Genomic DNA, 12,992 nt, shown 5'->3' with positions numbered 1-12,992 from the left:
TCCATCTTGTTTTAGAGGAGGGTAGCCAATAGGATAAAAAATGTGCCTTCCTCCCCAAAGGTAATGGGCACAGAAAGGGTCTAGCCACCCTCATGGACAGTAGCCATTGGCTACTGCCCACTGACCACTGTAACACCCTTGAACCTTGTTCTTCAGATTCCTGGCGGCCTGAAAAGAAGAAGGACTGAAGAGCCACACCAGCAGCGAATACTCCAGACGAAAACTGACTTATCCCCAGCCCTACTGGCCTGTCTGCAGCTTCAAGACTCCTGCTACAAAAAGGCGATACATCCTGCAAGACCAGCAACCTCTACAAACCTCCAGAGGACTTCCTGCCTACCAAAGGACCAAGATCTCATGAGGACAGTGGCCTTGTCCACAAACCTCCAAGAAGGACTCCAGAACCTCCCAGGATCCGCAAGTCCTGCCCACTCTGCACCCGATGCCCACGGCCCATGTCCAGGTGGCCCACCAGTCCAGAGAAGGTCCCCATGCATTTCCAACCTCAAGTTCACACTATGTTAACCCCTCATGACCAACACGATGATGCCTGCAGCCTACATCCAGAGGACCCCCCTGACTATAACCTAAACCTGTGAAGATTTCTCGATGCCTAAAGGTACCCCTGCAACCGCAGGTCCCTGGCCATGGGGAACCCAACAACCTCCAGTGGGCTCTCTACTTACCTGTCCAGCCATTGGTTTTCTTCAACCGATTCCTGCGACCAAGCCTGCAGCCTCTTTGTGACCCCTGGGGTTCCTCCATTGAAAAACATTGGGCACCTGGTCGCCCTCGTGCAGCTGAGGGTGTGTGTTTGGTGCTGACCTGTGGCCCCCCAGTGCTGATCTAAATGCTCCACGTCTGTGCCCTGAAGTGCAGGTACTTGCAAGCTGTTTCTTTCTAAGTGCCCCCAGTCTCCATAGGATTCGATTGGGTGCCTGACACTAACTTTGACCTCTCCACTCAGCCGGGCCCGTGTTGCTGTAGGTGCACCCTTGGTGTCTTCCTAAAGTTTGCCCTTTGCCCTGTGGACACCTTAACCCCTGAAAACTGGGATCGTAATTTCAGTACTTACCTGCAAATTGTGTTGTTACCTTTCCTCCCATATGACTGCATTGCTTTCTATGAGAAATTGCAGTGTCTACTTTTGAAATTGAAGAGTATTACTTACGTGAAAACTGTTTTATCTGTGAATTCTAAACAAAGTGCATTTGATACTTGAAAGTGATGCATTCTTGAAACTGTACTTACCTGTAACAACACTCCTTTTGATTCTAGAAATACAGTAACAAAGTATACTTTTTATACATAAACATTGGCCTGGAGTTAGTCAGTGATGCACCAATCAGGATCGTTCTGAAGACTTTATCTTTTGACTTAGTTGTTTACGTTTCAACCAACCACAGCAGTTCACTTGTAAGGCCCCAGGACTTCAGGGGAGGCACTTAGAGACTCACAGGTTAATAGGCAGAGGGCAATAGCAGGGTCTAGTCTAGTTCGAGTTGCCTGTGATCAGCTAAGTACTTCCAGGAAAAAGCCTCTTGTAGCTCGTTGCCTCACTGTAGGCCCACAAGAGGTCAGGCAACTGACTATTGGAGTACACCTCCTTGTCTTGGGCGCAAGAGGGAGCATATGCCGCTCTCTTGTGATCCTATGCAGGTCCGGAAGGTGTTCTGAGGAGGGTACTTTTACATGCCACATTTTTGCCTGGCAAAGCTGGTGGGGGTAACTCCTACGCATTCCTGTCCAATGAGGTAAAAGATTCTGGGGGCAACCTTACCCACTTTTCTAGTAGCTCCTGTTTGCCTTACTGCAAGCAGGCTCAAAATGCAATGTGTCAGGGCACTTTCAAATGGTTAAAGTCTTCAGCCACACTAAACTTTGGCTGTCAGGACTGGTGTTGTGGGAGCGAAGTGTATTAAGGACCTACTGGTGTCTTCTCACATCTAGCACTAAATTCCAGTTTGCAGCAGGCACTGTGCTCACAACAAAACTATAACAGAAGTCTGGTTGGACAAAGGAAGGGTCCTTTAGCAACAAGACAGTGGATACACAAAAATTGTCCTGACATCCTATTCTCTTCCTTCCAAGTGTTGCCCAAATGTAATTTGCGGTTAAATAGACATGTCAAGCAGGATTTAACAGGGTGGCTTCCAAAGATGCCCACAGTCCCCACTCTGAATATTCGGTTGAATTTAGAGGAGTAATTTCTCCACTTTCTGGTCAGCCTAATGTTTGCTCCTAGGAGGCATTTTACACCACATTCACACCTATTTAAGGCTGATAATAGAGAGAGAAGCTGGAGAGCGTATGCAAACTAGCCTCCAGGACCATCATGGAGGTAAAAGGTGACTTTTTAAAAAAAGTTATGTTTTGGTAATATGTACTAAAAATCCGACTTTACCATTGATTTGGATTTTTAATAATTATTTAAAATAGTAGTTTCATTATTTTTCAAGCAGTCTTGTTCCTGCGATATATACAATATTGGTATTTTAATCTGTACTCTGGTTTTCTTCATAAGACAGCTAGGCCTGCAACAGTGAAAATAGCATTTTGGGCCTTTGTCACTGTGGAAACATGATAATATTTGTTTTCCAAATCTACCAGTTCTAAACACCATGCAATTTTGTGGTCTACAGGGGTTACAGAGGGGTGACTTACTAATATTTAAAAGGGAGGTTTTTACCAGTTAAAATGGGTTATTTTGACAGCTTGTACCAGGGGTTTTACAGTGCAGTAGTCAGTAGGCCTGAGGCCATGCTTACACTGCCAATGTAGTGGGTGGCACAATAGGTGCTGCAGTCCATAAGAGGGCAATTAAAGTCCATTTCCAGGGTGCACTTTCTGAACCCCATACTAGTGACACACAGGCATGTTAAAGATACCAAACAGGACTCAGCCAATTGAATCATTTTTGAAGGGGTGAGCACACATACGTTAGTTAGTAGTGGTTTGTGGGTTGAAGTGCAGATAGCTGTGCAACCAGCAAAAATAGGGTCCAGCATAAGACAGAAAATGTGATGTGACCAACGAGAAAAGGCAGATTTCCTACGAAACAATCAATTAAAAAACATAAAAATATAACAAAACACCAAAAAATAACTAAAGGATGTCTGTGACCAGGACCGATCTGACTAACATGGTGGTTATTCCAATCTTGGCTTTCCTTTAACAGACCATGCATATCCAGTGACTGAAGGGAGTCAAGAATGTCACTTCAAGAATACATTTTTGTAAAAGGAAAGCCAAGGACTGAAACATGGAGATATCTAGGAACCCTACTCTGTGAGCTCAGCAGGGCTCGGTGCCAAAATAATATTGACTTGAAAGTGGGTTATCGATAGCAGAGCTTCCGATGCCACATGCCACTAATGTTCCTTTTCCGTTTGGTAGGTAGAGTATCTGAAGGCGAAAGGATTTGGGGGGGCCATGGTGTGGGCCTTGGACATGGATGACTTCACAGGGACCTTCTGCAACGAGGGAAAGTACCCACTTCTGCAGGCCCTCCATGCTGAGCTGAACCCCGGTAATGACAGATGTTTTGATACTTTGATCACTTAAAGCTGTGACAGAAATACTGCTTTCAAAGTGTGTGTATTTATGTATTATTTTGACATCTCAACGGGTTCAATGCAATAAGACAAAATTCAGGGTTTTAGTGCTAGATCTAATTCCTAAATTTGTGACCAGCACAGTCGTCCATTTACATCCGTACAGATGAATGGCCCTAATTGTCATGCAACAGACTGAGCCGGGCCTCTGGGCTTTTTCTATCCAGTTACTTGTTCAGGGTTCAGAATTTTCTACAGGACAGCTTGTCCCTGTTTTTATCTGTCGTCAGCCGTCACGATATGGCCCCCAGAACTGGAAGTTCTACTCCATATGGCACCCGTGTGGCTGGTACACTGGAAATAATCTTAGTTGTGTTGGCAAGACATAACTGAGACACCACATCACCGTCACCAGGAATACTGTGTTGTGCGGCTGTTTTAAGGTAACTCTGAGGGAGATAGCATGTCAAATAAACATCTGCTAATTCTACTCTCCTGCCACGCGTGATATTCTAGGTGCCTGCTTGATGTTTTAAATCTATTCATTCGGTATTCGCTGTACAAAAACCTTATAGGCAGGATATGTGGCATATTGGACCCAGAAGGTGAGAATCGGAGGGCCCGTTTCCCCAGCTGACTACGTTGTACGATTTTGGCTAAACCACGTGACCCAGTATTCTAAGCGAACACTTGGAGGATTTATAAACAGGCCGAGTGTCTGTAGTTAGTGCTATTCAAACCATTTACATTCAGTTTATTCAGATCTCTCCCCAGCAGCATGAGTTGCGCAAGATGTTTTCAACATCACATGCTGTTTCTTGTGGTCGCCAACATTTCCCATTGAGAAATTTCCTGTTAGATGAGGAGAGTTCTACATTACTACATGCAGCGCAAACTGGAGGGGAGAAAAACCTCAAACAAACAGGAGTTCGGGCGGGGGCAGAACACTTTAGACTTTGACAAGTAAATGCTAAAATTTTCTTGTTCGGGGCTAGACATAGATGGCAAAGGTAGACATTTAGGGGAAAAAGAGAAAAACAACAGAACAGTAAGAACAGGCTCAGAATAACTGAAAACTGGCTTAAAATAAGGAATATATCACTTCAGACTTCAAGGTGTCTTTCTTCTAAATGTATGATTACTTTCCAGTGTCTGTCAGAGCCTTTTTCGAATTTTATTCTACACGTGGACACAACACATCTCTCCTTTGTTGAGCTCAAAACTTGGCAGGGCAAACCGACAAATCCGTCTTACAGGAAACTGTTAGATGTGCTCAGTCTCTTTCTTACACCCATTATTTCTCCATCATTTCCTATCCTGCACGCGGTTAGCCTGGGCGTTTTCAAGCGCAAACACAGCTAGCATGTCTTTTAGGGAAGCAGTGCTGTTCACAGCCGCCATTCTTGCAGTGTTGGCATGTTCCACAGATCGGTATTGTTTGGGCATTCTAGAACTTTTCTGTTACCCCAAGTTTTCTCTTCTGTCAAGTTGTCTGATAGCAGGTTCAAGAGGTTTTAGGCCCTCCTGGCGTTTTAGCTCACTGCTCTTTGCATTACGCTTTCTGTAATTCTGTATTTGTACCAGGAAACGTAAAATTACAATTCCCAGTATGAAAGGTGGGTGGATCTAAGAAGACAGAACCGTCTGAAACTAAATTGCTCCCACGCTACCAAATCACGGCCACAACTCGCTCATAGATTGTATCATACAAATGCTCCCCACCGTGAACAGCGGTATTGTGACAACCTCAAAATGCAGTTTATTCCTTTCAGAGAAACACTGAAGAACATTCACTAGAGTTCATGAGTCTGCCACCCACAGGATGAAGTGGGCTCAGAAGTCAAGTACAACCTGGGCGCTTATCAAAATGTATTTTTAAACTGCAACCCTCTTAACACTTACAATGCTGCATTTGACATAAGTAAATGCAAGGTCATAAATAATGCTTGAATTTTCATTATCTCATTAAATGTCCAACATGAGTCCCTCAAATGCCTCAAAGATGTATTCTGGTCTTCGGACATAAAACCTAGGTGAAGTTCCCTCATGTTCCACTATGCTTGTGATAAAGCCTGTGCTTCTGCTGCCCTCCCTCAAAAGCTGGGACCCTTTAAATAAAGCAAACTGAGAGGCACAGGTGCATGAGATCCTATGACAGAGGGGAAGGTAGGTGGTGGCCTGTTAGGGGAGGGCACTCCTGAAGAAAACTGCTTGGACTGCCTCATCTGTGGCAACATGTTGGTGAGAAGAGAGGGAGAGTGTGTGTATTTGTTAGACCTGGATGCATGAGCAGGATGATCTACACAGTGCTTAATTTGTAAATAAAAACGTGCTGGTGTCCAAAGCCCTCCTCTTAAACATGTGGCTGCTGCAATTGAATGTGCGAACACGGAATACTGAGGCAGCATAATCCTGAAGACATCTCGGGCCTCTTCGATCCATTTACATTCAATCTTCAATCCATTTACAGACACTTGCTGCTCCTTCAGAGCACACTTGCAGCTTTCTGCTTTCTCCCTTTGTGATGCTTTTTCGTTTTTCTCTTCCTCCGTTTTTCCCTTTTGCTCGCAGTAAATGCTTGAGGCAGAAAAATAAGTTCTGGCCCTCAAAAATAAGTGCTGGTGCTCTGCACCGGAAACAACAAGCACAAATTAAGCACTGGATGTACATCAATCAAAGATTAAAGCTGTACCTCAAATCATCCTACATAGTGAAGCATCTTGTGCCAAAGCACAACTGCCACAAGCACATACTGGCTGTTAGGTCCTACTAAATCTTTCATTCTGACATGTGTGGTGCACTGCCAGACAGGAGTCCAATGGGAAGGAAGATAGAGCTACAGTGGCAATTGATCCCAAATCTGGTGTACAAGTATACATAACCACACTAGAGGTATGTTCTTGTCTATATGGCTCCCTTTAGAAGGCAAAGGAAATCCCAAAACCCCACAGGTGCTGTGGAAGGAACAATCAAATGAATTTCAAATTGTATGAGCTTAAGCTATGAAGACTAGGGCGTCAATAATTACCGCCACCGGCATGGCCGTCCGGACCGCCATATGATGTTCATGGCGAGACTGCCACAGGCGGAACTCAACCACTGCCTGGCTACCTCCGCCAGGCAGCCTGGCGATGGCAGAGTTCCTTATCCGACAGGGCAGCGCTGCAAGCAGCGCTGGCCACCGGATAATGAACCTGTGTTCCCCCAGCCTTTCCCTGGTGGTTTAGCCCTCCAGGGAAAGGCTGGCGAATGGGTGCCCCGGGGCCCCTGCACTGCCCATGCACTTGGCAGGGGCCTCCGTGCACAGTCCCGTTGTGCATGTCACTGCTGCACCTGCTGCACTGCTACATTGCCTACGGCTCCATGTGGAGCCTTCGGCAATGTACAGGCCCAGCATTCTGCTGGGCCATCTGGCGGAAACACTGATTACCTCCGCCGGCCCAGCGGAATGTTGTTTATTGGGTCGGCGGGGTCTTCAACGTGCTGGCGGTCGTTGTTTCGACCGCCAGCACCGAACTCGGAGGGATTTCCCGCTGAGATCGTAATGCGGGCATAGATGCCGAGAGATTAGTTACATTTATGAATGTGTACAACAGACACAGAAAGAACAATGTAGTTCACTATAACTCTACATCCCATCACAGTATTGCAATACATATTTGTCAGTAAGTCAAAGGTAGTCTCCAGTGGAAGAAATGGATGCAGTCAGGTCACCAATCCATGAAAATATAAATGAGAGTACCAACTTGCATTGACACAAAACAATTATGTTAATTATTGTGATGTTGCATACCTACCACACCCTTTATTTTAATTGGAAAAGGACTATTTTACAATAATAAATGGAAGATACGAAGGAGACTGGGAAAAATGGTACTCACAGTGAAATAATCAATCATTGGACTTACTAATTAGATAGGCTCTATATAGTACGAAATTCAAAATGACAGTTAAATCTAGGCCAGATGTGACCCTGGGACCTATGAGGTGAGAGGATACAACATCAAGATAAGTTTGTATCAAAATAACTCACTTTTAGGAGCATAGGGCACTGAACATATTCAAGAAGTCATGTTCTGCGGTACAAAAGCGTGATAAGGTGGTTGTGAAAACAACACGTTTATGGAGGGCTACTTATTAGAACAGTTTTGCAAAGTGTTTGATACTTTTTAGTTCATTGATTAATTTTTCAGTTTCTGGATCATATTAGACCAGAAAGAGCTACCCATGAAACAGAGTGTCCAGTGCCAATAAGGAAGGAAGTGAAAAATGCATGCAGGTTTCTATGCAATGAAAATAACTGGAGAAATTAAGGCGGTCAATATGAAAACTGGCGCTCCGGAACGCCATATAATGTTCATGGCAAGACAGCAACAGGCGGAACTCCACCACCGCCAGGCTACTGCCGCCAGGCGGTCTGGCGATGGCGGAGTTCCTTATCCGACAGGGGAGTGCTGCTAGCAGTGCTGCCCGCCGGATAATGAACCTGTGTTCCCCCAGCCTATCCTTGGCGATTTAGCCCACCAGCGAAAGGCTGGCGGAATGGGTGCCCTGGGGCCCCCATCCTCCCTCGCGCATGTCACTGCCCGATTGACGGGCCGTGATCTGCGCGATGGGTGCTGCTGCCCCCACCGCACTGCTACATTGACGACAGCTCAATGTGGAGCCGTCGGCAGTGTACAGCCCCAGCATTCCGCTGGGCCATCTGGTGGAAATGCTGTTTCCGCCCACCAGCCCAGCGGAATGTTGTTTATTGGTCCGGTGGGGTCTTCAACGTGCTGGCGGTCGTTGTTTTGACCGCCTGCACCGGGCCGAGTTCATAATGAGGGCCTTAGTCATTGTCAAGAAAGGGTGGGACATAAGATTGTGCACTGCCTTAAGATGTTTGGATCAAACGTTTGGCCATCCTATAGTGAACTGGAATGTTACGTCATAGACCAGAGAGGCTAATGTTGTGTTGTGAGTTCCCACAAACAAGCAGCAAGGCCAGCCTCACAGGAGACACAAGCTTATCTGTGGGTAACAACTAGCAAAACTAAACAGTCAGCTAAAATAAATGTTGACAAGGTCCAAAACTAGTTAATTAGATAAACACAAATAACAAGAAAATATCACAGAAATGAAAACATTAGACCAATAGATCAAAAGTAAAAGAATGAGAAAACATCCTGTAGGTAAGCATTGGAAAAAAAGGTGTTCAATGCTGTGAGTGATTAAAAAAAGTTTTTAAAAAATGTCAAAATGTCCTCCATTCCATTGTATGGGACCTAAGTGAATGACACAACAACAAACCAATGGATGAAGAAGGCGGGTTGAAAGCTAGGTATAGTATGTATGTAACATTATCAAAATCAAAGGGTCTTGGCTAATGCTGGATCTAAAACTGTTTCCTGATGGTAGGCTTTGATATAGAGAACAAACTGTGCTTGGTTGATATTGCCTGTGGATTTTATCAGCCTTATTTGCATTACTAATGGTTAAAAGGTTTTTAGGGGTAGTGACAGATTAGGAACTAAGGGTGGCCTTTGTTAAGTTTGAACATCGCACAGTATTACAGCAGTGATTTTTTTCGCACTTATGTTTACAAGGAAAGAGTAATTTGTGACACTGGGGTCGTTTGCCCAAATGCACATGAGTAGATGACAAGGAACTTGGTGAAGCATGTGTCTACTTCTTGTATTTCCCACACTTCAACAGCCATGTAGAACATTTAGTTAGTACCAAAAGAATGCATTTAACTGCCTTCCGCTGTGGGTTGAACATAAAGAACATGGTTCTGGAAACAACTCGAGGCTGTAGAACTACACCTGGCAGTTCACTATGGATGTAATTTTTCAAAACAAAGTCATGGAAGGTGAACTAAATCCTTCTTGAATTTGGCACAGTATGTGTAAAGCCTTCATAACTTTCCCCCTCTCAAATGATATAAAGATCACGTTTTCTTCCTTTCTCCTACATATTGGGGATTGTAAAGAGATCCAGGGTAGGAGATTTAGGGGGTCATTCTGACCCTGGCGGTAAAATCCGCCAGGGCCAACGACCGCGGGAGCACCGCCAACAGGCTGGTGGTGCTCCCATGGGCATTCTGACCGCGGCGGTACAGCCGCGGTCAGAAACGGAAAACCGGCGGTGTACCGCCGGTTTCCCGCTGCCCTGGGGAATCCGCCGCCATGGGGATTCCGACCCCCATACCGCCATCCTGTTCCTGGCGGTTTTGGCCGCCAGGAACAGAATGGCGGTATGGGGTGTCGTGGGGCCCCTGCAGTGCCCATGCCAGTGGCATGGGCACTGCAGGGGCCCCCGTAACAGGGCCCCACAAAGATTTTCAGTGTCTGCCATGCAGACACTGAAAATCGCGACGGGTGCAACTGCACCCGTCGCACCCCTTCCACTCCGCCGGCTCCATTCGGAGCCGGCATCCTCATGGAAGGGTGTTTCCCGCTGGGCTGGCGGGCGGCCTTCTGGCGGTCGCCCGCCAGCCCAGCGGGAAACCCAGTATACCCGCGGCGGTCTTTTGACCGCGCAGCGGTATTCTGGTGGTTCCAGCCAGGCCGGCGGCTTCTGCCGCCGGCCGGGGTCAGAATGACCCCCTTAATCTGTGCAGGAGAACCTGTTCTTGATTTCCTAAAAATGGCACCAAACGCTTTGTTGTGCTAAGTCCGCTCTCCTCCCAGCTATTTAAACTATATTTTGTCCACCATTACATGTGTATTCCTGTAAATGATGCTCAATAGTTTCTATTTTTGTGGTTCAACTTGCTTACAGTTTGTGGAGGAAATACGTGTGAACCGAGAAAGATGCACATTTCTCAAAACCATAGCAAATCCTGAATTTAACAAAATGCAATCTAGATATAGTGACAGGTTTTTGTAATGAAAATAATTGTTGAATTCACAAAATGCAAATGTAAATGGGGAAAATTGATAATTTGGTTCTACACGTCCTTAATGAAGGAAGATCTATGAAAACTAAGTACTATACTGTTTCAAACGCTTCAGGTTGAAGAGATACATTGTTTTTATAGTTTATCCAAAATTCTGTGCAACACAAAGACAACGGCGCTGTAGCTTACAATGAATTTTCACCAAGTACCAAAAAGGTATCACTTAAAATAATAAATAAATATGAATAGAAGTTGGGTATAAAGGACAGTAAAGCAGTTTTGGGTTGTACCCAAAAATCTGAGTTTAGGGATAGGTGTCAGTTATACCACTCAAAATGGTGGTACACCCATAGTGCCATGCTATTTTGAAAGGGTTTTGTGGGCGTTCACTTACAATAGGAAGATATACATGTTGCAAAAAATCAGTTGATATTACTTCTTTTGCTACGATGTTCTGCTCCCACATTTCTCCTGATACAAATGCTACTATTCAAATGTGAGTCAGCTTATCACATGGGGCAGGAAAGGCACTAAACTGCTCGATGCAGGGCATTTGCAAAAGGTGAATAATGTTAGGACTTCTGCAGTGGTGGATGGCTATAGTATTCGGACCTGTGGTTTGGCTATTCTCATTAAACACAATTTATCTGACATTTGTCAACACCAGAGACCAAGTGGAAATTCAGGCTTGTGTGTTTGAGTGAATTCAACCATCTTTCCTTAACCAGAACACCCTCGAAACATAAAAGTGCGGGTACAAAAATAATGTACATTTTGGAATTTGTGGCCAAAGTCACTTGTTCCACTATCCAGCAAAAACCGAGGTTGGTGGTAGACGTAACCAGTAAAGTGTACCTCTGTACAAGGGTAGTGCACGGAGAAACAGTGAGAATGCAACATTTGCGGTTAATGCGGTGGAGCTGAGTTCGATTTGAGGAGCAGTAGCAACTCTTACAGGTCAGATTGCACCCACAAGGTCTGTCCTTATGACATCTTATTTGATTGGATAAAAGAATATTATCTAATCAAATAAGCAGGGTAGGTAAATCTGCAAAATCTGAGAGGTATATTTTTAATTTTTTCATTTACTACCTTTTATGTGTTGCTTCTTGATGCACTCAACCTCCTGATATTCCCTTATTCTTCTTTCAGGCTGGTGCTCCAATAAGGCAGATGACCTCTATCAAGATCCTCAGAACCCAGCCAGATTCTACATCTGTAATAGCCAAAAGGGCGACAGCTTCTTCTGCCCTAAAGGGATGCTCTTCTTCGAAGCCTGCAAATGTTGCAACTGGCCTGTTCAGGGTGCATAAGACCACCACCTCCAAAACCTGTGATCAGCCAGTTCTCACTCAAAACTAATGATTAAATGGTGTCCAAAGGTCAGTGTCGTATTCCCACACCTTTTAAAAGGTACGGGCTCCATTTTTTGGTCATACAATATAGGACAACTGGTCATTTGTCTTAAATCAATTTTTGCTGCTGTCATTGAGAGAATGACTCATGGGCACAGCCTGCTGAAGGAGAGTCTGACATGTGATGGACTCTGCCTATTTCCTACGAAATTTTCAGTAACCTCGGTACACAGAGGCATCAGCATCCTGTCTCCGGCTCCTGTACTTTTTTACCTGTGTTTTAGATCAGTGTTGCTAAATCTGCATTGGAATTACATGTGATGAATACATTTGCAGTGGCTCTCCAATTACACGTTATGCATCATACATTAAGTACAGTATGAGGTGACTTTTCGCTTTTTAAGCATTATGGTACGTTTACAGTTGATGAAACAGCTTAGATTTGTTTTCGGGATGTGAACAATGCCATGGTGAACCAATAATAAAATGTCACTAATACTGCAGCAAAAAGTCAAAATACATTGATATGTCATTTTTGCAATTCTGAAATAACTAATGTTCATTACAGAACCAAACACATTTCTACCAATTATGATGTGAGAATTAACTATATGAAGTTCCAGATCGCTGTGAAATCTGTTTAATAAACTTTATACCAGACCAGTTCTTTTTACTAAGGGCACTGCTGCATAAGCTGTATAATTGTACCTAGTATCTGAGGTCAATTGCTTCCCATACCATGAAGTCAGGTCAATTACTGCAAGTGGTGGCACGCAGTGAAACTCGGCTGCACATTCCCGACAGTGCCATGTTAATGGCCTATTGTGTATTACAAAAGTGGCAAAATTAGGAGATAATTTATTAAAGATGCTATTTAATGAAATAACGTGCCCTCCAGAAGATGAAATTCAAGGAAAAACTATAATAAAAAAATAAAATATTTTTAACATGACTGTGGCTGGTGTTGTATGTCCTGTTTTTGCAAACATTAAGCAAGGCCTAAAGTGCCTGTTTCCAAAATTGTTATAAAAGTCCTTTGTCAGTAACAAAGTCCTCGAAATCAAACATTCATTAAGTATGTGATGCTGGAGTTATTCATTTTATGGATTGTGCAAACAGGTCACACTCAAGCATTCATGCTGGAAAGAAATTATGCCTGAAGCTCTGCACTTTGTGGCTACTCGATGCTCAAACAAACGC

The 12,992-nt window shown here is 44.4% G+C and overlaps 1 protein-coding gene across 3 annotated transcripts in view; it reads left to right on the top strand.

The window, feature by feature from the left end:
• LOC138299833 (chitotriosidase-1-like) overlaps positions 1-12,749 on the top strand; it is a 130,029-nt gene extending 117,280 nt beyond the window's left edge. The window contains exons 10-11 of one of the 3 annotated variants that reach the window (XM_069238428.1): positions 3,397-3,529; positions 11,590-12,749. In XM_069238428.1, coding sequence (XP_069094529.1) covers positions 3,397-3,529; positions 11,590-11,750 — 294 coding nt within the window. In that variant the 3' untranslated portion in view covers positions 11,751-12,749. The remainder of the gene's footprint in view (positions 1-3,396; positions 3,530-11,589) is intronic. The other 2 variants (XM_069238430.1, XM_069238429.1) reach the window with 2 other exon arrangements.
• Positions 12,750-12,992: the final 243 nt, after the last annotated feature.

This window comes from Pleurodeles waltl, chromosome 6 (genome assembly GCF_031143425.1).
Source record: "Pleurodeles waltl isolate 20211129_DDA chromosome 6, aPleWal1.hap1.20221129, whole genome shotgun sequence".
Taxonomy (NCBI): Eukaryota; Metazoa; Chordata; class Amphibia; order Caudata; family Salamandridae; genus Pleurodeles; species Pleurodeles waltl.
The sequence above is the reverse complement of the archived record's forward strand: the minus strand, read 5'-3'. Positions and strand labels throughout refer to the sequence as shown.